The sequence below is a fragment of the Sardina pilchardus genome, chromosome 5 (genome assembly GCF_963854185.1).
Source record: "Sardina pilchardus chromosome 5, fSarPil1.1, whole genome shotgun sequence".
NCBI lineage: Eukaryota > Metazoa > Chordata > Actinopteri > Clupeiformes > Clupeidae > Sardina > Sardina pilchardus.
This window is the reverse complement of record NC_084998.1, coordinates 18,694,980-18,718,950: the sequence shown is the minus strand read 5'-3', so window position 1 is coordinate 18,718,950 and position 23,971 is coordinate 18,694,980. Positions and strand designations below refer to the sequence as shown.

Below are 23,971 nucleotides of genomic sequence, written 5' to 3'. Positions count from 1 at the left end.
AAATACTTTCTCCGCCTGAGAGCAGGATCAATCCTATACGTTCCTGAACGTCCCTCTTTTTCAGTGTCTGTTTTGTGCTGTGTTCCCTCTAACTCCTTTCTTTCCTTCTGTTCTTTTAGTTTTTCCTGTCGCCTTGTTAGTTTACCAGAAACTGTTCTTATTTTCTCCAGTTTTGGAGACAGCAGATTATTTTCTGATGACTGTAGATGTCCTTCTCTTTCAGTGTCGGTCATGTGCCATACACTGTTTAACTTGTTTCCATCCTTTAGTCTATCCAAGTTTTCCGGTAGCCGTGTTAATCTCACAGAAACTCTTCTAATTTTCAGCTCAAGGCTTGATGACACCAAGACCTGAGAAGCAGAGTTCTGTGCCACATGTTTCTGTTTACTCTCCATTGCACTTCCTGCCTGGGTATGGTCTTCTTCAGATGCTCTAGACATAAAAACAACTGGTAAAAGATTGTACTCTTTATCGGAATTAAGGCCCAATGAACTGCAGAACTGCATCAATCCGTTTGCCAGATCAGTCACTGTGTTGAAAGTAATCACAGCGTTCTCCATTTTCTCACTGTGTGATCCATCTGCATTTTGAGAGTGTGGATAGAAAAAACCAAATGGCCCATTTCTCTCTTGGAAAACACTTATGCACAAAGTGCCAACCATCAACAAGGCCTGTGGATATGCAGTTCCAAGACCTTCAAGATGGAGTGAGAGGTTAAAATAGTCTTCCCGGTCTTGCGGTGCATCTTGCTGCAAGAGTCCACTCAAAGGAATGGATCTAATTACTATGTAATGGCCATGGTCTGTCTCAACTGTATCAGGCAGGTCATCAATACTCAGATTTTTACTGATGGACCTCTTATTTTCCTGCAATTGGTGTCTCATTTGATTGTACAATAGGTGTCCTTTACTCATAACATCATCAAGATTTCTTCTATCAACTTCACCTGTCTCTTGCAGGTGGGCAAGAAACATCAGTGAGCTGGCAAGGCATTGGCTTCCACTGCCATCCACCGAATAATTGAGATCTGGCTGGCTGTGTGAGACTCTCAATGAAGCTCTGCTTGTTTCCTCACAGGGTATGTGGTCAATGGTCTCACTGGTATCAGTCTTGTCACATTTATCATGTTTTGCATTTTCTTTTCGCAGTCTCCATTGCTCCTTTTTTGCGAGTGATCTCTTTTTCTTCCGTGGCATTGGGATTAGTTAAATCCTTAATAAAAACAGATAGATAAAACAGATTGATGCCAGAAAATAACACAAACAACAATCTGTAAAAAAGATTACTAACAGCCCTACAGTGTAAACAGGAAATCTACAGTCTAAATAGGTAGATGATGCTATGCAGTACGGTTAAAGGAATAGTTCGGTATTTTACACTTAAAGCCCGTTTTCTGTATTGCCTAGCATGAAAACGAATGATAGACACCGAAATTTCGACGATTGAACCTGTTTGTGGAATTTGGCAGCTTTAGAATGGAGCTCTGTATGGCTTTAAAGGGATAATCCGGAGTGAAATGCACTTTAGATCAATTTTTCGGACTATTGGGAGTACATACGTTGAGTTGACACCGAAATCAGGTCATTCGGATGTATTTTGAGAAAGTTCGAGCTCACCGTTTTTAGCCAAAACTCGTTAGCCTGGAAGTGACGCGGGCATGTCCTTTCGCCGCTACAAAACGCTATTTTTATACCTCTTCTACTGTTCCAAACAACACTACACTTACGTGGTAGTGAGTAGAGGATCCCTAAAGCCAAACCGAAGTATCCCCACGTCTTTATGTGGTCGGATAGAGAGTCCAGAATGAATTTAATCGAGTCCGTACCTTTCCGGAAATGTTAATAAAGTGTTGTTAAAACGTTGCCAGCTGCAGCAACGACATTTCCGGAAAGGTACTGACTCGATTAAATTCATTCTGGACTCTCAATCCGACCACATAAAGACGTGGGGATACTTCGGTTTGGCTTTAGGGACCCTCTACTCACTACCACGTAAGTGTATTTCACAAGGTCCACTGATGTTGGATGAGTCGACTGGATCTCAGTCTCGCTCTAATTCATCCTAAAGGTGTTCTATTGGGTTGAGGTCAGGACTCTGTGCAGGCAAGTCAAATTCATCCACACCAAACTCTTTCATCCATGTCTATTGACCTTACTTTGTGCATTGGTGCACAACCATGTTGGAACAGGAAGGGACCATCCCCAAACTGTTCCCACAAAGTTGGGAGCATGGAATTGTCCAAAATCGCTTGGTTAATGCTGAAGCATTCGGAGTTCCTTTCACTGGAACTAAGGGGCCAAGCCCAGCTTGAGGATGGCCCCTTCCTGTTCCAACATGACTGTGCACCAGTGCACAAAGTAAGGTCCATAAAAAAAAGTTTGGTGTGAATAAACTTGACTTGCCTGCCCAATGTCCTTACCTCAACCCAATAACTCACCTTTGGTGTGAATTACAGCAGACACTGAGAGCCAGTCTCTTTGCCCAACATCAGTGTGTGACCTCACAAATGGGTCATTCCACCTCAATTCAACGGATTTCAAAGAAACGTTCTGCTTGACTATCTCAGATTTGCTTCAACTTGTACCATCTAAAATTAACCATTTAAACTAACTTAGCTAAAATATTTGGTTGGTATACCAGATACATCCAGAGAAAAACATTTTTGAACATGGTACCCCCTTCTGATTTTGCCACATTTGCACCCTCATCTAAATCTGCAGCAAAGTTCAGATGTCATTATCTCAAAAAGTGTTCAAGCCAAAGACTTCAAATTGTCTGTGAACAATGATTGCTACCTATAGCCTAGATTCCACATAGCCTATACATCTGTAAGCCGTGTTGATACTGACTGTGTTTCAATCTTGTGAAATCAGAAGAATATCGTCTTTGCACTTCAACTGTTTTCCTCTAAAAATATTCAACTACAAACATTAGGCTACTTTTTTCATCACTTTTCGCAAATGTAATATAAAAGGCTATATGAGACCCAATCCAGTTGTTGTAATGGCTAAAACACCACATGTTCAAAATTAATTTCATTACATCCAAGCTGACCTCACCCGTAGGCCTAGACTACAAAAGCTTAGAGGTAGGCTGCATGCCCCTGAGGTACGAGAATGTGTAGGCTTTTCAGACGTAGCCTAAACGTACTTCGAACATTGCAGCATAACAATTTTCACATGCTTCTATTTTAATCTGACACAAGAAGATGGTAACTTCCTATCGTTTCCATTTAGTAAATTCAACTAATTCGGCAGTTGGCGGGACTGTTGCACTAGCTCAGCTAGGCCTATTTTACATCTCCAGATTACTTCACCGACTCTGAGCCTTGTTTTGAGGACAGGAGCCATGAACGGATAGGCCTACAGAAATAAGACTAGTTTGGCCCACACCACAGTAGAGGACAGTTCGTTTTTATTCTGTCTCTAAAGCCTAAAGTAGGCTACAGCCGGTAGACAACAGTCGGGTGGTGGACTGTATTTACGTCTAAAGATATCAAGGTAAGACATTACAATGACATAGCCTAGCCTAGCGTAGCCTTAACCCAAAGAAAACAACAACCGCGTGAGAGTTAGTTTAGAAAGAGATTATGCATTGAGAGTAGGCCTAAGTATTCATATCTGCAGGCTACATGGTGTATGTATCATCTTGATAAAAACACTTACCGAGCATGCAGAGTTAGGCTAGCCTACAGCTGAACGTCGATTTTGTGAATGACTTAAGTTGAGTCCCGAGTCCCGAGTAACCTGTTTTAAATTGGCGCACCTGGATGTTGGTGTAGTTTAGGTTAGCTGTGGTAGACTGGCTGCCAATCATCAATGAGCGCACTAATGATTTCAACCAACCAGGTTGGGAGGAGGAGCTACCGTGAGGACAGTGGTGGTGCGTTCAAGACAGTGTAACATTTGTATCAGAGACACTTTGTTTGTATCTCTTCAATGAGTGCTTAATCACAGCATGAATATTTATGCTACACATGTGATGGTAGTTCATGTTAGTACTGCCATCAAACAAAATGAAGATGGTTTCCTTTATGTGGTGTTTTACAGGCTACATTAGGCGTAATGGTCTTTGACAAAAAAAAAAAAATAGAAGTAGGATAAAATAGCCTACCAAACACATATTGCTTTGCAAAATAATGAACTTTATGGGGCCAATGTGTCCCAATTGTTGTGTCCTACCAAAGATCCTTCATTACTGACCCATTCCTCTCTGTCAAATTGCTCACGGAGTAGACTAGCCTATACAGATTTCACATGCATACCATCTGAAGAACGCAACCTCAGCTTTACTATGTTCCCAGTGGTGATAAATTGTCCATAAAAACACTTTGAATTTACATGAAATTGAATCAGTAATAATCCTGTAAATTTTGTTAAACCAGTAATCCTGTTAAAATTACAGGAAAATAGCCTAGGCAGGGTTCAAAGTCTGCAATCCAGAAAGGCTATCCATCAGGCTATCGATCTCTTAGACCATCGATTCTAACCTAATATTTTTCATCAAAAATAGTAATTGACCTTATTGACTTGCTCTCGAGTTGTTACCTTGGGAGGAGTAGGTTTTAATCTTGAGCACACAAGATGAAGATATGCATCACATGTTTTTTATAGAAATCTTTTGACATATACAGTTATTCTTATAGGCCAACAAAATGTGATGACAAACATCATGAGACACTGATGAAGAATGAAAAGCATTTAACTGATAGTTTGGTAGGCCTAATATCACGCCTAGGCCAGAGCCATAGATAGAGAGAGTTGCGACACTCTTTGATGTTGCCGCCACGATCAACAGTTAAAAAAAAAACTGTGCTGAATGGCTGAATCGCAGGAGGGTGGGATGTACTTCTGATGCTGGAAGGTGTAATCAATTAACTCATTGACTACTGACCAAGAGATTGGCTGTAAACAGTTCCAAAAGCCCCACAACGAGGAAATAGCCTGGAAAAAGCACTGCCATTTTTTCCTATAGAGGTCTATGGGAGTGTCGCCACTCTGTTTTATCTACCGCTCTGGCCTAGGCTATATCACGTCTGTCTGCAGGTCTGTCAGCCAGCACTCCCTCACTCCCTTACATCCACCTGTTTCATATAGAGCAATAAGGAGATAGACACGTGACTGTGGTCAGCCTGATTCGAAAAGGTTACACATCAGTTTGAAGTAGGCCTACATTAATGTGAAATATTATTCAAAGGTAAAACCGTGTCTGATTTTATTGCCATATCAGTATAGGCTACCGGGACTCCCAAGGGTCCAAGAAGATAGCCTGCGTATTCTTATAAGTTATCAGAATGTGGCAATTAATGAAAAATTAAGAGCATCTGGTTGATAGTTTGGTAACTTTATCTCTGCTTATCTGCCAGCCAGGTATAACAATGAGATAACTGGATACAGGGAGTGTATGGGGTGTCGTATGAGAGAAGAGCAAAAAGACAAGTGAATGGTCCGCCTATTTTCAAAAGGTTACAAATCAGTTTGAAGTGAATGTGAAATATTATTTAAACTTTTTTAAGTTCGCCTGATTTTATTAGTTTTCACTGCAGTGCACTGCAAACTAAAGCCAGCTCAGCTGCAAACTTTCAACCATATGATCTTGAGCAGAGACACAAGTCTTTTGATGGCACAGGGTGAGGACTGGATGTGGGGAGTGAAGGCAGGTGTGCAAACAATTTGACAAAGAACAACTCCAGTGCTTGCAGGTGAATTCTAGATGTAGAATGTAGCAGAGAATTCCTTATATTAAGATGGGTTCTGGTAGTAGGCCTTGCCTATCAGGGTTGCAAATGGTTGGACGTAACTTTGACCTGTGCCACTGCCTACACAGGCTACCTGATTCTCAAGTCGACTGAGTTTCTCCATCCTACATAATGAAAAGGCTCATTAAGCCTATATGACATTTTAACGAACTATTCCTCTTATTGTTGGAAGGATATGGCATAAAAGGCCACCGTGAAAGTTAGATATGATATGACTGACGCTTGACGTTTCTTTGCAGTAGTCTAGGAGGAGGTGGGTGCGGGTGGAGGTTGCCCTGGAAACCAGGGGTGGAGCTGCTGCTTTAAAAAGTTGGACGGCTGTGTGCATCGCATTAATTCTTTCACTGTTCTTTCGGCAGCAAGGGTATATATCTAACGTTAACAAATATTCATATTCACGCGTACAGGATATTAATAGAGGAGATCGTCGAACTGAATTATGTGTGGTAAGAAATGGCTGGTACTTCAAGTGTTACTGCAGGGAGACATCTTTCAGCTGGCCTGATGTTAGGTTAGCCTTAACTTTAGCTAGCTCTGATGTTCATAACGTTAATTAACATTGTCGTATAGATCCTACGTCCTGTAACCTAATTGTAGAATTGCTGTTTTTTGTGTCCTGGGGTTAGATAATGGCAATCAAATGTAGCCAGCTGTCTGGTTGCAAAATGCTAACGTTAATGTTAACATCATGGTTTGACAGTGTGGCCACGACCACGCGTTGAAAAATGTCATATCTTGCCGGCTAACCTAAAATGTTAAATTTAGCTGACGACGTTAACAGCGACCAACCTTATACATCCAACCAAACTGACTAGCAGCTAGCTGTGTTTGTACTCTCTACAGTAATTTATCCTTCCCATATTCGCATGAAGCTCCTGAAACATCGTGCCCAGCTAATAACGTTACAATATACCGTTAACGTTAGACTACATTGATAGCATTAGGTCATGGATGTCGTTAGGTAACGTTATTGATAAGTAAGCTAACGTCAACGTTAGCTGCTATTGTCAATGTCTCAGGCACAGTATTGTATTGCTGGACAGATGTGAATGTAAAATAAGTCGTTTGTTAGTAGTTATACATACGAATTCTGATTGCAGCCTACGTAATTCCGTGTTCTTTTAAGATGCCATGATTTCAGCTAAGGTAACCATACAGCCTATAAGACATAACGCTGTATGTGTGTGTACGCGTGTGTGTGTGTGTGTGTGTTGTCTTCTGCAGGGATTTTTGCTTATCTGAATTATCGCGTACCACGAACAAGGAAGGAAATCTTTGATACACTTGTTAAAGGTCTGCAGAGACTTGAGTACCGGGGATACGATTCCGCGGGTAAGTGTATTGTCAGTAATTAGCAAAAACAGCAACATGGTTTATAATGAAAATGAGATATCTTCTCTTCTGTCAGTGAACCACTCAACTGCAACTGTTAAACTGCCATAAAGTGGTCACATTTTTACAGGGATTGGATAGTTACACCAGCAACAGAACATTAGTCAATATTGATGTGATTGTATTACATAATGGATTGCCACTACCTTGGGCAGTGTGTGTGAGTTGTCTTACTTCAATGACTTACAGGTATTGCTGTCGATGGTCCCAGGAAAGAAGGCAATGGGAGTATTTGCCTGTTTAAGAAAAGAGGGAAGGTGAAAGCCCTGGATGAAGTCCTGTGCAGTAAGTCAGACATTGTTTTTTCTTTACATTGTTGATTCATGTGTGGCCTACACCTTACACTACATCTGTGTTGTGACCCGGATTTTAGAAAATGACTCCATCTACCTGAATGCTGAGCTGGATGTACACTTTGGCATTGCTCACACTCGCTGGGCGACACATGGAGAACCCAGTTCTCTCAACAGCCATCCACACCGCTCTGACAAAAACAACGGTGAGCTTGTCAATTGTACTGTACTGCAGTGTGAAGCTAGGGGGTTCTGGTGGTAGATAAGGTATACTGTATTATTGACTTAATTCTATTAGAATGATAATAACATGGGTACACAAACTACAGAAAAAGTAAACATGCTTGGATTGATATAGACTAATAAGATAAGCACAGACCTGCTCATATTTATTACAGATAATGTTTAGAGATGACAAATTACATTTATACATAGGGTATTTAATTCATGTTGACTTTCTCCTTTCCCCAGAGTTCGTTGTTATACATAATGGTATAATCACCAATTACAAAGAGCTCAGGAAGTACCTGGTAAGAATATAACATATATCTCCTCTATTACTATTTTATAACTCTCTTATTGAAAACTATACTGTGATATATGGTGATGCTAGCATTTATGACACTGGACATTTTACACCATGGACAGCAGGGTTGTACCATTATCAGTAAAGTTTTTTTTTTTTTGTTAGGTTACAGTTAGGTTGTTTGTCTGCCTTGGGGCTTGCTTTGGACTTTTAAAATCTGTTTCTCATTTATAAATGAAATGAAGTTTCTAATGTTCTGGTCTTAAGTAGTACAGCTTCTGAGGGTTCAGTATAGAGGTCAGCGTGGGACAGATTCTTAAGTCGTGCTCCCGCAACATTCTGTCCCGCTCCCGCAATAATGTGCCATTTTTAACCCCGCTCCTGCCCACATCTGTAACATTAAGTCCTGCTCCCGCTCGCAAAAGCCTGTAGGATATGCAGGAGGGGTATTTAGTTTTGCCTTTTGTCTCACAAAAGGACCACTTGAGACACAACTGGAAAAGACTGCCAGATGTCTGATTTAAAGTTTCTTGATTCTGAATGTAGGCTACTGTAACACAGTTACTGTATGCTAGCTGGCATTTGTTCTTTAGAACGGCGCTAACATCTAAAGTAGCCTAGTGGTGCCCTTGCCCATATAGTCAATTTGTGGGAGTGCAGTGAATCAGCTGTTTCTCTCGCACCTCTCTCACCCCGCGCGCTCCCGCATAGAGCTTTTGCGTTGTTACCTGCGAGTCCCACGGGAATGCAGACCTCTAGTTCCATACACGATCATAGGACGTTTATTCCATGAACCTTTACTAATAGGACAATATGATCTGTACTAAACCAGCAGTGCATTAGAGATTAATATGTTCTGATTATGAAGTAAATGATAATTCAGTTTCTGTTGAGGTGTTATCTTCATAGATGTTTTAATTTACTGTTACTAAGAACAGCACCCTTGTGCGCTACAGTGACATGGCACAAGGGTGCTGTTGAGTTATAGAGTCCAAAGTTCCTCTGGTAGTAAAAACAAAGAGAGCATGTTCAGTTCATTGGGCAAGAGGTGCAGAAGGCTTGGTTCATTCCAGGGTGTAAAAAGATCGTCCTCTTTTCCATTGCGACCACATCCTTTGTTTTGCCAGTGGCGTGGACTTTAACTGTGGTGTCCCACCCTGTTGACAGAATTCCAAAGGCTATGAGTTTGAGTCTGACACCGACACAGAGGTCATCCCCAAGCTGATCAAGTATCTCTATGACAACCGGGAGCACGATTATGTGTCCTTCTCCACCCTGGTGGAGCGAGTAATCCAACAGCTGGTAAGCATCAGGACTGCCTGCGTGTGTGTGTGTGTGTTTGTGTCCGTATGCGTGCATGTATCTGAGTGTGAGTGTGTGCGTGTGTGTGGGTGTGTGTCTCTGAAATAAACGGAGGAAATCATAGGCACAGGCTAGACAGACAGTTAGTCACTTATTTTCCTCCACACGGTGGTAAAAGGTGGGCTTATGACCGAACAATATGTGGTGAGGAAAGTGGCCACCTTTATTGTTGGGTTTTCCCCCGAGTTAGTGACATAATCCTATTGGGTCACTACAGTAACAGAACTCGACTCCTACACAAATCCTAGCAAGAGAAGCCAGACCTGTATGAGCAAAGCTGTGTGTGTTTTTCAAGGACGAAGAGAAAAGCTCTAAGAAGAGAATAAGGGAGGGAGTTATTGGCCTCTTAAATTGAACGAGGAGAAAGCTGAGGATCCCGTTTTGCCCTCGGGCTAATTGGAAACAGATGCAACCTCTGGAGTTTGTGTGTGTATGTGTGTGTGTCAGTGTGTTAGTGTTTGTTTGTGTGAGTTGCTTAAGCACACATATGGTGTAGGCTACGTGAGGTAGAATGCTCACATTTGTGGGGCTCTGTGACTCTCCCCCGCCCCTCTGTTACTGCTCCCTCTGTGACCGTGTGTGTGTGTGTGTGTGTGTGTGTGTGTGTTCTCTAAGAGGGGGCTGCCAGGGGGGCAGGAGATAGGAGCAGTGGACCTCTGAGCACACAGGCAGCTCTTATTCCCGTGCCTAGTGTGTGGACCTCTGTTCCTCGTGTTTAATGCCCGTCCCTCGTACTCTCCTCTCTCTCTCTCTCTCTCTCTCTCTCTCTCTCTCTCTCTCTCTCTCTCTCTCTCCCCCTCTCTCTCTCTCTCCCTCCCTCTCCCCACACACAGGGGCCTGCTCTGCTCTTCTGGAGGGGCAGTATGGGACGGGAGTTTGGGCCTAGCTCTCAGATTTAGGCATCTGTTAGGGCCAAGATAAATATGCAGTTCTCTACAGAGGAGCCATTCACATAGACATTTCTGACCGATGAGTTGATGGGGAAATTTTCATGTCACCAACAGAGCAGCTGACTACAAATAGAAATAAGTCCTTATTAGATTAGAAATGTCAAAACTTCAGATGTCCTCAAGTTGTTTATGTCGTTATTGTTATTAAAAATAGAAATATCATGAAGAGACAAGAGGATTGTATGTATAATGTCACGTAAACAAGCTGTATTGTGATTAAGGAATTGAAAATTGGATGCAATGCAGATAAAACAAAACACCCAAGCTTTTTTCTTTCCTTTCTTCTCAAGGAGGGGGCCTTTGCTCTTGTTTTCAAAAGTATTCACTTCCCTGGAGAGGCTATCGCCACAAGGTTCGTAAGATTTACATTAGTTTCATGTCGTCATGCCTACAGTCAACTAGCAGCCTGGGAAGGCAATAATATAAGCTACACATTATGTACACACCACAGAAAGTTTGCGCTTAACAATCTGACTGTTGTCATGGACTAAATAGAACCATACTTTATTTATCTATGAACGACAGGATCTGGTCCATCTTCTGTTTCTTCTGTTGTTGTTGTTGAGGGGGTCCTTTATTAGTTCTGCCTTTACTGAAGACATGTGAGGATTGGCTCGTTGTCACACACCACGCTCCCATATGCTATGCAGAGTGGATGTGTATGTGCATATGTGCGTCTTGTATTCTTTCATAGATCTTTGAAGCGAATCGCTTTACAAGGAGTCCAAACTCTCAAGTTGCAGTGGGGTCTCAATGGGGTTTTGCTTTACTGCATCCTCTCCATACCATAGATATCACTCAGAGGCCCAAGGCTACTGTGGTTGTAAATGTTAAACACACACACACACACACACACACACACACACACACACACATACACAGACACACACACACACACACACACACACACACACACACACACACACACGGGTCATGGTCATACAAACAACAGTTTTTTTTAGATATCATTTTAAAGAGGATTTTTGAAGTTTAGGTCTTAAAAGATCATTATTAGTCTATTGTCAAATGTGAAAGTGTTAAGGGGTTCTTGCACAAGACTCCTGTGTGTGTATTCAACGTAAACGGATGTGAGCAATCCATTAGGAGAGACCTCAATCCACTTTCACAAAACATTCTCTGGCACTGTACACCGTTGTGTGTGTAAAAAAAAAAGAAGAAAAAAAATGCATTTTGGCTAGTAACATACACAGACAAGAAGCTCACTCTGTCTCTCTCTCTCTCTTTCTGTTCCCCATTTCTCGTTCTCTCTTCTCTTTCTCTCTCTCTCCATATCTCTCTGACTTGCTGTATCTGTCCAAACTCAGGCGAGGCAGTCCTCTGCTCATCGGAGTGCGTAGCAAGTATGAGTTGTCCAGGGACCAGATCCCCATCCAGTACAACGGTGAGTCTCTGTCTTAGCTATGTCTGACCTCAGTTCAGCGGTATCACCGCTGGGGGATTGACGGGGGAATAAGTCTAGCTTGGGGTTGTGCAATAGCTCGTACATGAATAATGCTCCGCGCGTCACCGATGACGTGGGGCCGATGAGGACATGGTGGTCTATGCAGCTGGGTGGGGTTGGACTCGGCGACCCACCGAGGGAGCGAAGCAGCTGGGTTCCATTAAGCTGGCCAGTTTGACTAATTGCAGAAAACATTTGAAAAGGGTCCTGTTTGCCAGACACGTTCTTTTGTCACCCCTGTTTGCGTAAAGCAAGGCAGAGCCCCTCAGAAGAGGGCGGTGTCCGCTTTCAAAGCGGTGAATGACCGCACGAGAAGAGCACTTTCCTGTTTTCCAGTTTACCTGCGGTCACCGAGCGGCCACGAGGCTGAGGTGTGTAGGGAAAGTTAGATGACGAAGGGAGAAATTTACTGTGTCATTCATATAATACAGGCATGGGGGAGAGTGGCGTTGTCGCTCACACAAGATCATTTCCATATTCCTATTGGTCAGTCAAATTGAATACTGCTGGCACGCTGTCTGATGTGCAAATTATGGAGGCGTGGCTGCCAGTCCCTACCAGTGCTTTTGTCAGTTATGCTTATTCACTCATATCACATGCATTGGAATGTCACTATGAAGAGCAGCCTGATGTAGTTACTCCTCATGTTATCTGATTATGTTCAGTGTTTTGGAATGTAGATGGGTCAGGCATGAATAACTGTAACGAATGAGTTTAGAGATTAGAGAGGTCTTGTATGTACCCACAGGCTGGGTATTGAATGGCTGGAGTCTGTCCAGTTCCATCATATAATGGCATAAATAGCTTGAGTCCGTTTTAATCACCAGTCTCAATTGATGGGCTTGCCATAGAGCCAACTCCTCTAACCATAGTGACCTGAAGAAACGCGTCATGTGAAGCCCAGGACACAGTCAGTTGGAAATGTGATGCAGGAGAAACAATACACCCTATCAGTGGCTTAGCGACACAATCCTATATTGATACGCCACGATTAATCAGAGTTTAGGAATTCAAAACGGTTGGCCGTTGAACATCACATGCATTTGTCTACCTCACACAAAGCTGTGTTAGTCCACCAACTGACAGATTCATGGCAGAGCAGCTAGTGGACATTTATGTTGCCCAGCTTGTCTTGGAAGTGGCACACATGCCCTTAAGCACATACACAGGCTAATCATCACTGAAGCACATGCTGTCCTGTTACACAGACACACACAGAGGCACAGACAGACACACACACACACACACACACACACACACACACACACACAGGACTGTTAAATCAACTGTAAAAGGGCCTCATTTTGCCCTTCTTAACACAAGACGTTTAGAAGTAGACCCTCTGATAGAAAAAGTGCTAGTCATCATTTTTCCAAGCCATTTTAAAGTGTCAAACAAAGATAAGATGAACAGAATCACAAAGACTTCTCTTATCTTTGAGACCCTTATCTTATTGATAAAAGTGTGGAGTCTGGAGTATGTTTACTGCGCAAGGTTTACATCTGTTACATCGGTACGCTCTTGTGTGAATGATGTGATATGATGTGATTGTGTACGTGTTGTTTGTTTTGATTAATCTGACACAATTTAGCAAGCCCTCATGTTTGACTCATGTCTGGGTTTGCCCTTGTTTTTCGTCTTGTTATTGTTGAGTAAGTGTGAAAACATGTGGAGTGTGGGTCACTAAGCATCTGCCCTGGTGTCCCTCCAGGTGACTTCATCGGGGGCGTGCAGAAGAAGAACTTCCGCAACCGAGTTGACAGCAGCACATCCCTACATTCCGTCTGTGACAGAAAGGCAGTGGAATTCTATTTCGCCTCTGATGCCAGGTAGGACAGACAGCATGCGCTTCTTTACACTCCTCTCGGTTGTGAGCTCTTTTGAAATGGTATCATTTGATTGAAGAAGGCTTGACGTTGATGGCTTATTATGTTTGTCTATGTACTGTAACATGTGTAGGCTATGTTACCTGTGTCTAGGTAGTATATAGCCATAGGTTGTGATGGTGTGTCTTGTAATTGTATAATTGCATAATACAGTCAGATTGAAAATAATATTGAATTTGATTGAAGATATTTTACTTTTGTGTTTTACTGTGGTTCATTAAAATACCTAATGGAGTCAATTTGCCTGCTTAGTATTTTAGAAGACTAGTTGTATTCTGAGTTGAGCAACATTGTATGTTTTTTATTTAGTCTTTGAAGCCAACAGTGCTCTCTGCTGGCCATAAATAATTAGTTCAAATGTAAGAAATGTACTTAGTCTGATAGTACACCGAATTAGCCTATAGCAGTGCTTTAATCAACAAGATTACCATTAAATGAACGATTGAGTTCTTTTTGTTGTTGATTGGAACATGTGGTTAAGGGGTTGATTTGTGAGCTTGAAACATGATAGGATGTTAATTAGCAGTGAAGAGCAGTGAATACAGTACAGTCTGCAGTTGCTGTCATGTGTCGTTCAGCTGATTGCTGGTTGTTATTTGACATTCACAATCTTCGGCTGCTTTTAGTGTTAATGTGTCCCTTTCATCCCAGAGCCATTTGAAGGCCTGTAACGTTGCCATGGAGCTGCACTGCTGTGTCATGTTACGGCAGGCCATTTCCTGTTTCGGGGCTGTAAAAGCACACTGGAGTTTATGAGAAACCAGACTGAGCTGTTGACCTGACCTGTGTTTCTGTGTGTGTGTGTGTGTGTGTGTGTGTGTGTGTGTGTGTGTGTGTGTGTGTGTGTGTGTGTGTGTGTTCTCCTCTTCAGCGCCATCATCGAGCACACTAACAAGGTGGTGTACCTGGAGGACGATGACATAGCGGCCGTGGCGGAGGGCAAGCTGTCGCTGCACCGCGTTAGCCGCTGCGCGGGCGAGGAGTCGGCCCGGGTCATCCAGACCCTGCAGATGGAGCTGCAGCAGATCATGAAAGGTACGAGCCCGCTACAGACTAGAGCGCATCAGGCTGGGGTGCCCGTGGAACACATTTTGACCTGATCTGAGGAAAAACACAAGCACATATGGGTCAATTCCATAGGAGTACAAACAGCTGTGACCCCCATGGCTTTGTCTTGCTACGAATGTCAGTCACACTATGCTCATTAACTGTGAACCTTCATACTAAAATGCCAGTCTCATTTCAAATCTCATTTCGTTTCTTTAGATATGGAGAAACGTGCACTCGAAAAAAACAGTATCTCATGTATATATCATTTATTATGTACATGTATACATATAACATTTAAAAAAAATATTCCTCTAATAAGAAGCCCCATCCTACTGACCCCATCATTTAAGTGTCCTTGAGCAAGACACTGATAGATGGCATGCTGCATGACAGCCTTTGCCATCAGTGTGTGAATGAATGTGCATGCTAATGGAATATTATGTGGCATGAATCTGTAAAGTTCTTTGGAGATATTTGCTACAGGTGCAAATGCAGAGCATGGACCATGTTACCCTCTCTGTAGAGCGCCTCAGGCAAGGGACCTGCTGGATGTGTCTGTGTAACACATTTAGACTGATCTGAGGAGGAACCCCTGTGGCATTGTTATGTCTCCAGTTGGAAGTCTCAAAGGGAAGTTAGGGGGGTTCCCTTGTGAATAGCCATTTTTGTTTTTAAACAAAGATGCAAAAAGGCTTTTGACAAGATTTGTGGTACAGGTAGACTGTCTGTCCTCTTTGTGGTGAGAGCCTCTGTTGTTGATGTTCACTTTCTGTTTCAGGGAACTTCAAGGCCTTCATGCAGAAGGAGATTTTTGAGCAGCCTGAGTCGGTCTTCAACACTATGAGAGGAAGGATTTGCTTTGACACAAACACAGGTTAGTCTGTACTCCTCCTTTCTTCAGTGATGATGATGATGACTTTTAGCCTTTAATCTCAGGTAGAGATATTTAGCCTGGCTAACACCAGACCACTTCTCAATTATCAACTGAGATTGAGAATGGGTCTGGGAACCTTTCTTTCACTTCTGAAATCCAAGGTGCGTAACCAGCAGTGAGATTAAACTGAAACACATTGAACTCTTACCAAAGCTTTACGGAAGTTTCTTGTTTCTTGTTTCTTGTGAACAAATGTTTTAAGTGCAGTGGTTTACTCAATTCCAAATGTGTGTCTGTTTCCACAGTTGTGCTAGGAGGGCTAAAAGATCATCTGAAGGAGATTAGGAGATGCCGGCGCCTGATCATTATTGGCTGTGGGACTAGCTTCCATGCTGGAGTCGCGGTAAGCGTCAGACCATGAGCCTCCCTCTCTGTCTGTATGATATGTCTATTGAACCTGGTTTAACATGTCTGTCTTGCTCTCTCTTGCCCTCTGCAGACACGGCAGATCCTGGAGGAGCTGACCGAGCTTCCTGTCATGGTGGAGCTGGCCAGTGACTTTCTTGACCGCATCACCCCTGTGTTCAGAGACGACGTCTGCTTCTTCATAAGCCAGTCAGGTAGGAGGCCGCTTTTTTGTGCTTATAACCTAAAGTATATGTTTGTCTTGTAAAGATACAACATCCTCATAGGTTGTGGTATAGTATCACTGTTTATATTGCCTCTTTCAGAATGGAATGTCTCCTGGCAGTATGATCCAGCTATTCCATTTTTTTTTAATGTAAAAGACACAGTATAAACAGATTGACTGAGTCAATTCATAGCTTTAAAAACATCATGGTAGTGCTGATGACAGTGTGACCTGCAGTGACAGCCATGTTGTGTTGGATGTCCAGGTGAGACAGCTGACACCTTGATGGCTCTGCGGTACTGTAAGGAGCGCGGCGCTCTCACCGTCGGAGTGACCAACACTGTTGGCAGTTCTATCTGCAGAGAGACCGACTGCGGCGTTCACATCAATGCAGGACCAGAAATTGGAGTGGCCAGCACAAAGGTACGGCAATGAAACAAAACCCATTACAGCTGATGATTATGTCTGCAGACTCATCTTTTTTTCATTTTTAAACACAGTGTTGTTCTCGTCTTATATTTTGTTAATCAAGATCTCTGCTTCATAAGTATTAAAGCAAATCCTATGAAAGTAGTGATATTAGTTCAAACTGTCAATGCAAGCATATTATTACCTAACCAGGTACAAATTCACAATGATACAGGGATGCAGTTGATGGGAAAAACTCAAATTTCATTCAAAACCCAAAACCCGTGGGTCCTATTTTTTTCAGCCAGCCACTTAAAATTGTATTGGTACGTCTGCGTTAATGTGTGAGCAACCGGTGTGTGTGAGTGACAGAGTAGTGTCAGAGAGGGTAGTGGATGTGAGTAAAATGTGTGAATGTGTTGCTTGCCCCGCAGGCGTACACCAGCCAGTTTGTGGCACTCATCATGTTCGCCCTGATGATGAGCGAGGACAGGCTGTCCCTGCAGAAGAGGAGACTGGAGATCATCAACGGCCTGCGCCAGCTTCCAGGTGGGCACCGCCACCCCAGGACACCCCGCCACCCTCACCACACCACCATCTCATAGGCTCTGTCCAAAACGGAAGACCGCTGCCTGCTGCCTCCTTCCCTAATAGAGAGCTTTCTCACTAGACGTGACTTTGGATTTAATGCATCTTTTAAGAATGAGCATAGCAACCTAGAACCTTTAGTTAACAACACAACACAACAAATGCCGGACGTTAAACTAAACTAGCTTACGGAAGCTAGCGTGGTATTAGTTTGATGGGCGGCACTTACTGTATATCCGACCAGACGCTAGCAATGGTAACAGCAATGGTATAATCAGATAGTACAGCGTTTATCTCTTGCTTCAAATCTACAAATCTAAGCAAGATAATATCACACAAATGACATTTCAACAGATTCAGCTGCCATTACCGATGTCATCGGCCATCTTTGTTTACTTTTCACAGCTGTTTCAGATGTTGCGGCAAACTATCATGAGTAGTAGGGAGCGTGAAGTGAGCATCGATGTTGCCTTCAAAAATGACCTTTATTTGCCAATTCTAAGATACTGTATCTTAGGCTCCCCAGTTAGATATCTAAAAAGGCAGCAGTTTTCCCATTGCGAACAGGGCCACAGCCTCTACACTTGCACTCTTACAGACTTTACACTTGCAAGTTGCACACTTACAGACTCCACACTTGTACACTTACAACCTCCACACTTAGACACATGCACTTGAACACTTGCACATCTTGCACTTTCATTAGATCAAAACATGCTCCTTTTCTCTACATTCTCGACACTACATGTTTGCTAGAAACCATGCGTTCCACAGTTACCAGTAAGGATTTTCATATCTAGCCGAGCTATGTTGTTTCTGTGTCTTTAACAGCATCCTATATTGTCTGTCCACAGCGCTGATAAAGCAGGTCCTGGCTCTAGATGAGCACATCAAAAGCATAGCAGAGGAACTGTACCAGCAGAGGTCCTTGCTGGTCATGGGCCGTGGCTACAACTACGCCACCTGCCTAGAGGGGGCGCTGGTGAGTCCTTACTCGGCATGGCACACACACATGCTCCCTGGTTGGGTAGGAGGCGTTCTCTGCCTGTTCTCCTTTCTTACCTTCAGGCTGATGACCAATGATTTACATATCCTCATCACCTCCTGTATGTGCACTCAACAAATATAAGAGCAGGAATGAGAGGTTGTCTGCTCACAGGGTCAATGTAGCAGAAATATAATAGATTGAACTATAACAGACTGATCACTGTTTATTAGTGATAGCAGATGTTCTAGTTGGAAAGAGAACCTGCCAGTAAAGTGTTCCATTGTGAGTAAGACATGCTTTAGCATTGGCCTGACTGTAACAATATTCCTCTTCCTGACAGAAAATAAAGGAGATCACTTACATGCACTCAGAGGGCATCCTGGCTGGGGAGCTGAAGCACGGACCGCTGGCCCTCATAGACAAAGACATGCCCGTCATCATGGTGGTCATGAGAGACGCCTGCTACACCAAATGCCACAACGCACTGCAGCAGGTCACAGCCAGACAGGTAAGAGCCTCCCAAAACACGCTGGACTTGGACACACCCTCAGGGGCTCGCAATGGTGGGCGTGCTAGCAAGGAGGCTAAACATCCATGTCAGAGAGAGAGAGGTTTACAGCTGGCTACCATCACATATACATTTAGACATATACACATGGCCAGAAATGTACATACCCTCTCACACTCAGGCTGCATTCAGACTGCCAGCCAAAATCCGATTTTTAGCCTATTCAGATTTGAATCGGATGTCACTTTTGAAGTCTGAACAGTGACAGATCACATGAAATCCGATTTTTGCAAAACAGATACAAACCACATCCAGGAGTTAGTTTGTATCGGATATGGACAGATGTGTCTCAGTCTGAACAGTTCCCAACACTCAGATCGGTTTTGACTGTCCGTGGCGTGACTTTAGCCTACGTGCATTACGTGCGTGACCGCCCACCTATTTCGAGTTGTGGAGCAACATTACGGCTATGTCTTTTGACCATGTTATATTAAAATTGGACTAAACAATACTTAATGTTAAATAGTGCATTATACAGTCTCTGCTCTGTTTCTATGGAAGTTGCAAGAATCCACGTTGTTCTATTAAATTACATAATTAACCAGCCTTCCAACAGTTTGAAGCGGAGCTTGCCACCGATTAGTTTCGGTTTCTGTCGCGCAAATGTGCACACACATGCATGCATTCAATGAACACTCGCCTAGTTGTATTGTTCTATGCTCACATCACATCAAATTAGCAAGTATTTCCTCCTGATGGCAGAAACATTTGTTTTCGTTGCTATAGCAACCTGTCAGATCTGTTACTAATGTGACCCAGTCTGAACAGAGCCATATCCGATTTGGACACTTGCTAAAGACAGTGTGAACAGTCAGCCCTAAAAAAACGGATATGAGAAGGAATCAGATTTGAATTCAGATTTTGAACGCAGCCTTACATGCACATCTCTATGTTTTTAGATTAAAGGTGCTACATTGTGGTATTTTTGATTGCATTAAAAAAAATCCTCCTGTTATGAGCAATGAGCATATCCAGAGAGAGAAAATGCCTATGCTGTAGCTTATATAAAACGCAAGAAAGCTTTCAATGCAGTAATCAGTACAGCTTGCTTTTCTACACATTATGGAACTTTGTATCAGTTCTGATACGAAAACTTTTGTAATGGTTACTAATAATGAACGCCCAAGTTTTCCACAACGAAACAGGGGCGTAAATCTAAGGCAGCAAAACTTGCGTCAGACTGCCTGTTCAGTCATTCTCTGACTAGCATCAGCAACAGGTCGCTTCAGCTTTTCATCCGACGCCGGTTGGAAACTTGAGGTGAATTCTCAACTTTGGTGTTTTGACGAAGTATTTCAGTTTAATTTGAGACACCTTGCAAATTGTGTAGCCCTTGTCCAATTGACCTTCAGCCTCATGAAAGCAAAAATGCCGCCATACAGTAGCTTTCAAGGAAGCTGTTGCCGGTTGAACAGGCTTGGTGGTACGCTCAAAGTTCAGCCATTTGTCTCCGCTCAAACGTAAACAACTCACACATGTGCTCTCACTCGCACATGTGCTCTCACTTTTTCTCATTTTTTCCCACCCCTACAAGTTAATGCAAGGGTGTTGTGTGGCTGCATTCAATGGGACTCAAAGCCTACCCAATTCCACATAGCTCCTTTAATGTAGCCTATATGGTTAGAGTTCTAGCCGAGAGATGCTCACTTCCAAACGCTGCTGCCCACTTCTGTGATTCACAATGCATTTATTCTAAGCGTGACCTTATTTCTTATCTCTGTCCTCTGCCTTTGTCCGTAGGGACGACCCATCATCATATGCTGCCGTGACGACCCAGAGATCACCAGGTGTGCCTACAAGACCGTGGAGCTCCCCCAGACGGTGGACTGCCTGCAGGGCATCCTCAGCGTCATCCCCCTGCAGCTCTTGTCCTTCCACCTGGCCGTGCTCAGAGGATACGACGTACGTCCACACAGTGAACACTCTCACACCCCCACGGCCCCACCCCCACCCCCACCCGCCTCCTTCTCACGCTGTTGGTTCAGCTTGACTTCTCGGTTCTCTTTTGTTGCGGTTATCTGTCTTATCTGTCATGTCCCCTGTTCTTATTCTCCTTGTCTGTTATCACCGTTCACCAGAGTTCCTTCACATTATTTTATGTGTGTGTGAGGTGTGTGTGTGTGTGTGTGTGTGTGTGTGTGAGGTGTGCTGCTGTGCACTCACCTCTCCAAGAGAAATTAATTTGTGCTGTGCAAGCTGAGACATAAACAACAGATTGTTGGCAGAGGTGTGTGTGTGTGTGTGTGTGTGTGTGTGTGTTCATAATTTCCTCTGATATGGTACTAATTATGTGGTTTACCTTAATCAGGTGGACTGCCCCAGGAACTTGGCAAAATCTGTGACTGTGGAGTAACTCTCCACTAATGAAGAACTCGGACAAACTGGATGGGAAAAAGTTAAGACACTAAAGTGCAATTATAATTTTGTGTTTACTTTGTGTGTGTAAAGGTGGAAGGGAGAAGGAAAGCATGTGTATGTCTGTTTACAAATATTGTCACGTTCAGATTTCTATTGTGATGACCAAATTCTGCCGACAACATTCCGGGCAAAGTGAAATGGAATCAGTTTTTTGTATTTTTATTTTTATTTCATTTGTCTTTTTTCTTTTGGCCTTTCTTTCTTTCTTTTTAAAGAATTAGTTATTTAAATAATTTAAATGATTTAGTATAATTTAGTGCCTTTTTTTTTCTTTTAGCACTTAATGTGACTTTTTCCTCAAAGAAATGAAGGGAATTCTAAACTGTGCCTTAAAGTCTGCCCTTTGCTCTTAACTTGCAAAGATGCAGAAGTCTGATGTGAACTTAATCATGGTACTATATGAATAATTATATTTTAGCCCTTGTCTGTCTTATATCATGGTATCATATTTTATTTGATATTGTATATAGAGTAATATATACATGAAGGAATTAATCATTTTATAATGGTTGTTGTGCATGTGAAATGCATCACTTTGTTTTCCCATTTTATAGAAATAGGACTAGTGAAGGCAAAGTTGTGTAAGTGCATGAAGTACAGGCTTGGTGCTGGTTACATTTTCCTAAAAGAGGGTAGCATTGAACTGTATGCTTTTGACTTGAACATACCATTTCTCATGGTAGTAATTATAAATAAACCAGACCCTCACTGACTTGGTTAACATTCCCAGTAAAATTCCGATTAACTGTTATATTCTACTTTACTATGTCCATTCCAACTCCGTAGCTTTTGACCATGTGGCCGTTATCACTGTCATTCCTTTTGTGCATCTGCCAGTCTGCCATAATAACCACCTCAGTGGTCTCAGTATAAGGCAGTTTGGTAACTGCCCTTTTGTATCAGCCACAGGTACTACAAACCGGTTTGAGCTGTGAGATTATGAAATCACATTCAGTACAATACCAATGACCAGGACAGATCAACATGGACTATTGCATGAAATGTTTATTTTTTTTCTATTGTTTTGGGTCAGAATGATTGTTAAATGAATGAATCACTGTCCTCATTTTATCCAAGCAGCTAAATGTAACTATTTTAACCTGTTATGTTATATTTTGGTGTGTTTTGTTTGTCTTTTATCAGAGAGGTACAGAAAAACTACCAGCCTGATTTTCATGAAACTTGGTGACGTCACTAAGAAAAAACCAAAAGCAGGTCTGAATAACAGGGCAGGCCTACAAATTGTGTCTCACTTTTGTTAACATTGCACTCTCTGAGTGCTGCTTATAGTTATTTGATATCATCGATTGCATGAAAAAAGCTTTAAACTATGCAACCAATTATTATGTGCTTATATACAAAAGTGTAGTTCTTCCTGCAGACCTGTTTTATTTATTGACCAGATAAACTAAATTCAACATGTCATTGAATAAGTTTATCCTCAAGATTGGTTTATATTGAAGACATAACTGTACCAAAAAAATGGGCTGGAGGTATTAAAGATTATACTACCTAGACATCTCGGCTGATGATGGCCTTTGGTCTTATTGAACATAAATCATATAGCATACTTTACAGTTTATATACCAACCATTCCAGGGCATTGATATATGAATAGCTTCAAGTGCCTTTTTATCCCTTCAACATGTCTCATGCCATGTCTATGGGGCTTGTGGAGCCAAATGTTACATATATGTCTGGAGACAGTTGTGTTGATATTTAACTCAAATATGTACAGTAAGCCCTATCAGATAAACTTAACCCTTAACCCTCCTTGAAATGTTGAAACTGTAGTCACCTCATAGAGGTGGGGCTGACTGTAAGAGTGTGGTGAGTTTGATCATAGGACTGGGAGTGTGCCCTTGTTAGTTACAAATTTCTTCACACACAGTCACAGCCCAACAGTTGTCTCCAAAACTGTGATAATGTATCACTTGACTCCATAAGGAAACTGGTGCAGAATATTCTCTAAACTGGAAAAACTTTTTTTGTTGTTGTCATCTCGTTTGTCTTTTTTATACTCTGTATGGACCATCAGTAATGCTTGTGGAATAGTGCAGCACAATACATCACAGCATGGGGCTCAGCCACCCGTACCTACTTACTTGGTCTTCCAACAGAGGCCTGATCATGGCTGACAATAAGGTGGAAATGTTCAGACTTTTGAAAGGATTCACTTCCTCTTCAGACAGAAGTGTGATGAATTGCTGTTTACTTTCCACACTATGCCTACTTCTGTATGTTTATACTGAATGACGATGGTTTGAATAAAAAAAGGAAAATCCATGTTTACACCATGTCAACCACCCACTTTCTTTCATGTGTATACTTTACATAATGCCTAATAGAGCAAGTGAATTGGCCAATTATATTTTCTCTAGTAAAATGAGTAGCCTATTCTCCTTGTCTAAACATGACCATGAGAGATACTGAAATGGGAACAAAGTTTTGTGGAAATAATTTGAATCATTTTGACCCATTGAAAATCTGTCATATAATGACGATAACAATATAGGTAGTTCTTGCATCTTACAAGGATTATTATGTCCATGAGTGACAATATGACAGCCACAATTGAACCACAGCAGATATGATACTCATTTGAAAAAGAAAAACACTTATAACAAGGCATATTTATATGATTATAGTTTTATGGCAATATATTCATTCATTACACATTTGCATATTAACCTGAACCTGTTCAAACTAGATAGCTCCATTTTCACTCCCACCTATTTAAAATATATGGGTATGATGTAGGCGAGGTTACACAAAAACTACAGGTGGCTGATTATTGTTTGGCACTGGGAATTGCTC

The 23,971-nt window shown here is 42.2% G+C and overlaps 1 protein-coding gene across 1 annotated transcript; it reads left to right on the top strand.

Moving 5' to 3' along the window:
• Positions 1 to 6,055: 6,055 nt before the first annotated feature.
• gfpt2 (glutamine-fructose-6-phosphate transaminase 2) lies at positions 6,056 to 23,446 on the top strand. Its single transcript, XM_062536792.1, has 19 exons — positions 6,056 to 6,204; positions 6,983 to 7,090; positions 7,340 to 7,435; positions 7,524 to 7,649; positions 7,915 to 7,973; positions 9,137 to 9,271; positions 10,572 to 10,633; positions 11,607 to 11,683; positions 13,455 to 13,572; positions 14,501 to 14,664; positions 15,458 to 15,553; positions 15,859 to 15,956; positions 16,053 to 16,173; positions 16,450 to 16,607; positions 17,027 to 17,141; positions 18,035 to 18,162; positions 18,509 to 18,676; positions 20,477 to 20,638; positions 21,045 to 23,446. The coding sequence occupies exons 1-19, from the start codon at positions 6,198 to 6,200 to the stop codon at positions 21,087 to 21,089; spliced, it is 2,043 nt and encodes a 680-aa protein (XP_062392776.1). The 5' UTR covers positions 6,056 to 6,197; the 3' UTR covers positions 21,090 to 23,446.
• The last annotated feature ends 525 nt before the right edge of the window (positions 23,447 to 23,971 follow it).

Coding starts and splice junctions, on each gene's coding strand:
- gfpt2 (XM_062536792.1), top strand. Junction 15,957..16,052: donor GCTTCCATGCTGGAGTCGCG/GTAAGCGTCAGA, acceptor TGCCCTCTGCAG/ACACGGCAGATCCTGGAGGA. Junction 16,608..17,026: donor TTGGAGTGGCCAGCACAAAG/GTACGGCAATGA, acceptor CTTGCCCCGCAG/GCGTACACCAGCCAGTTTGT.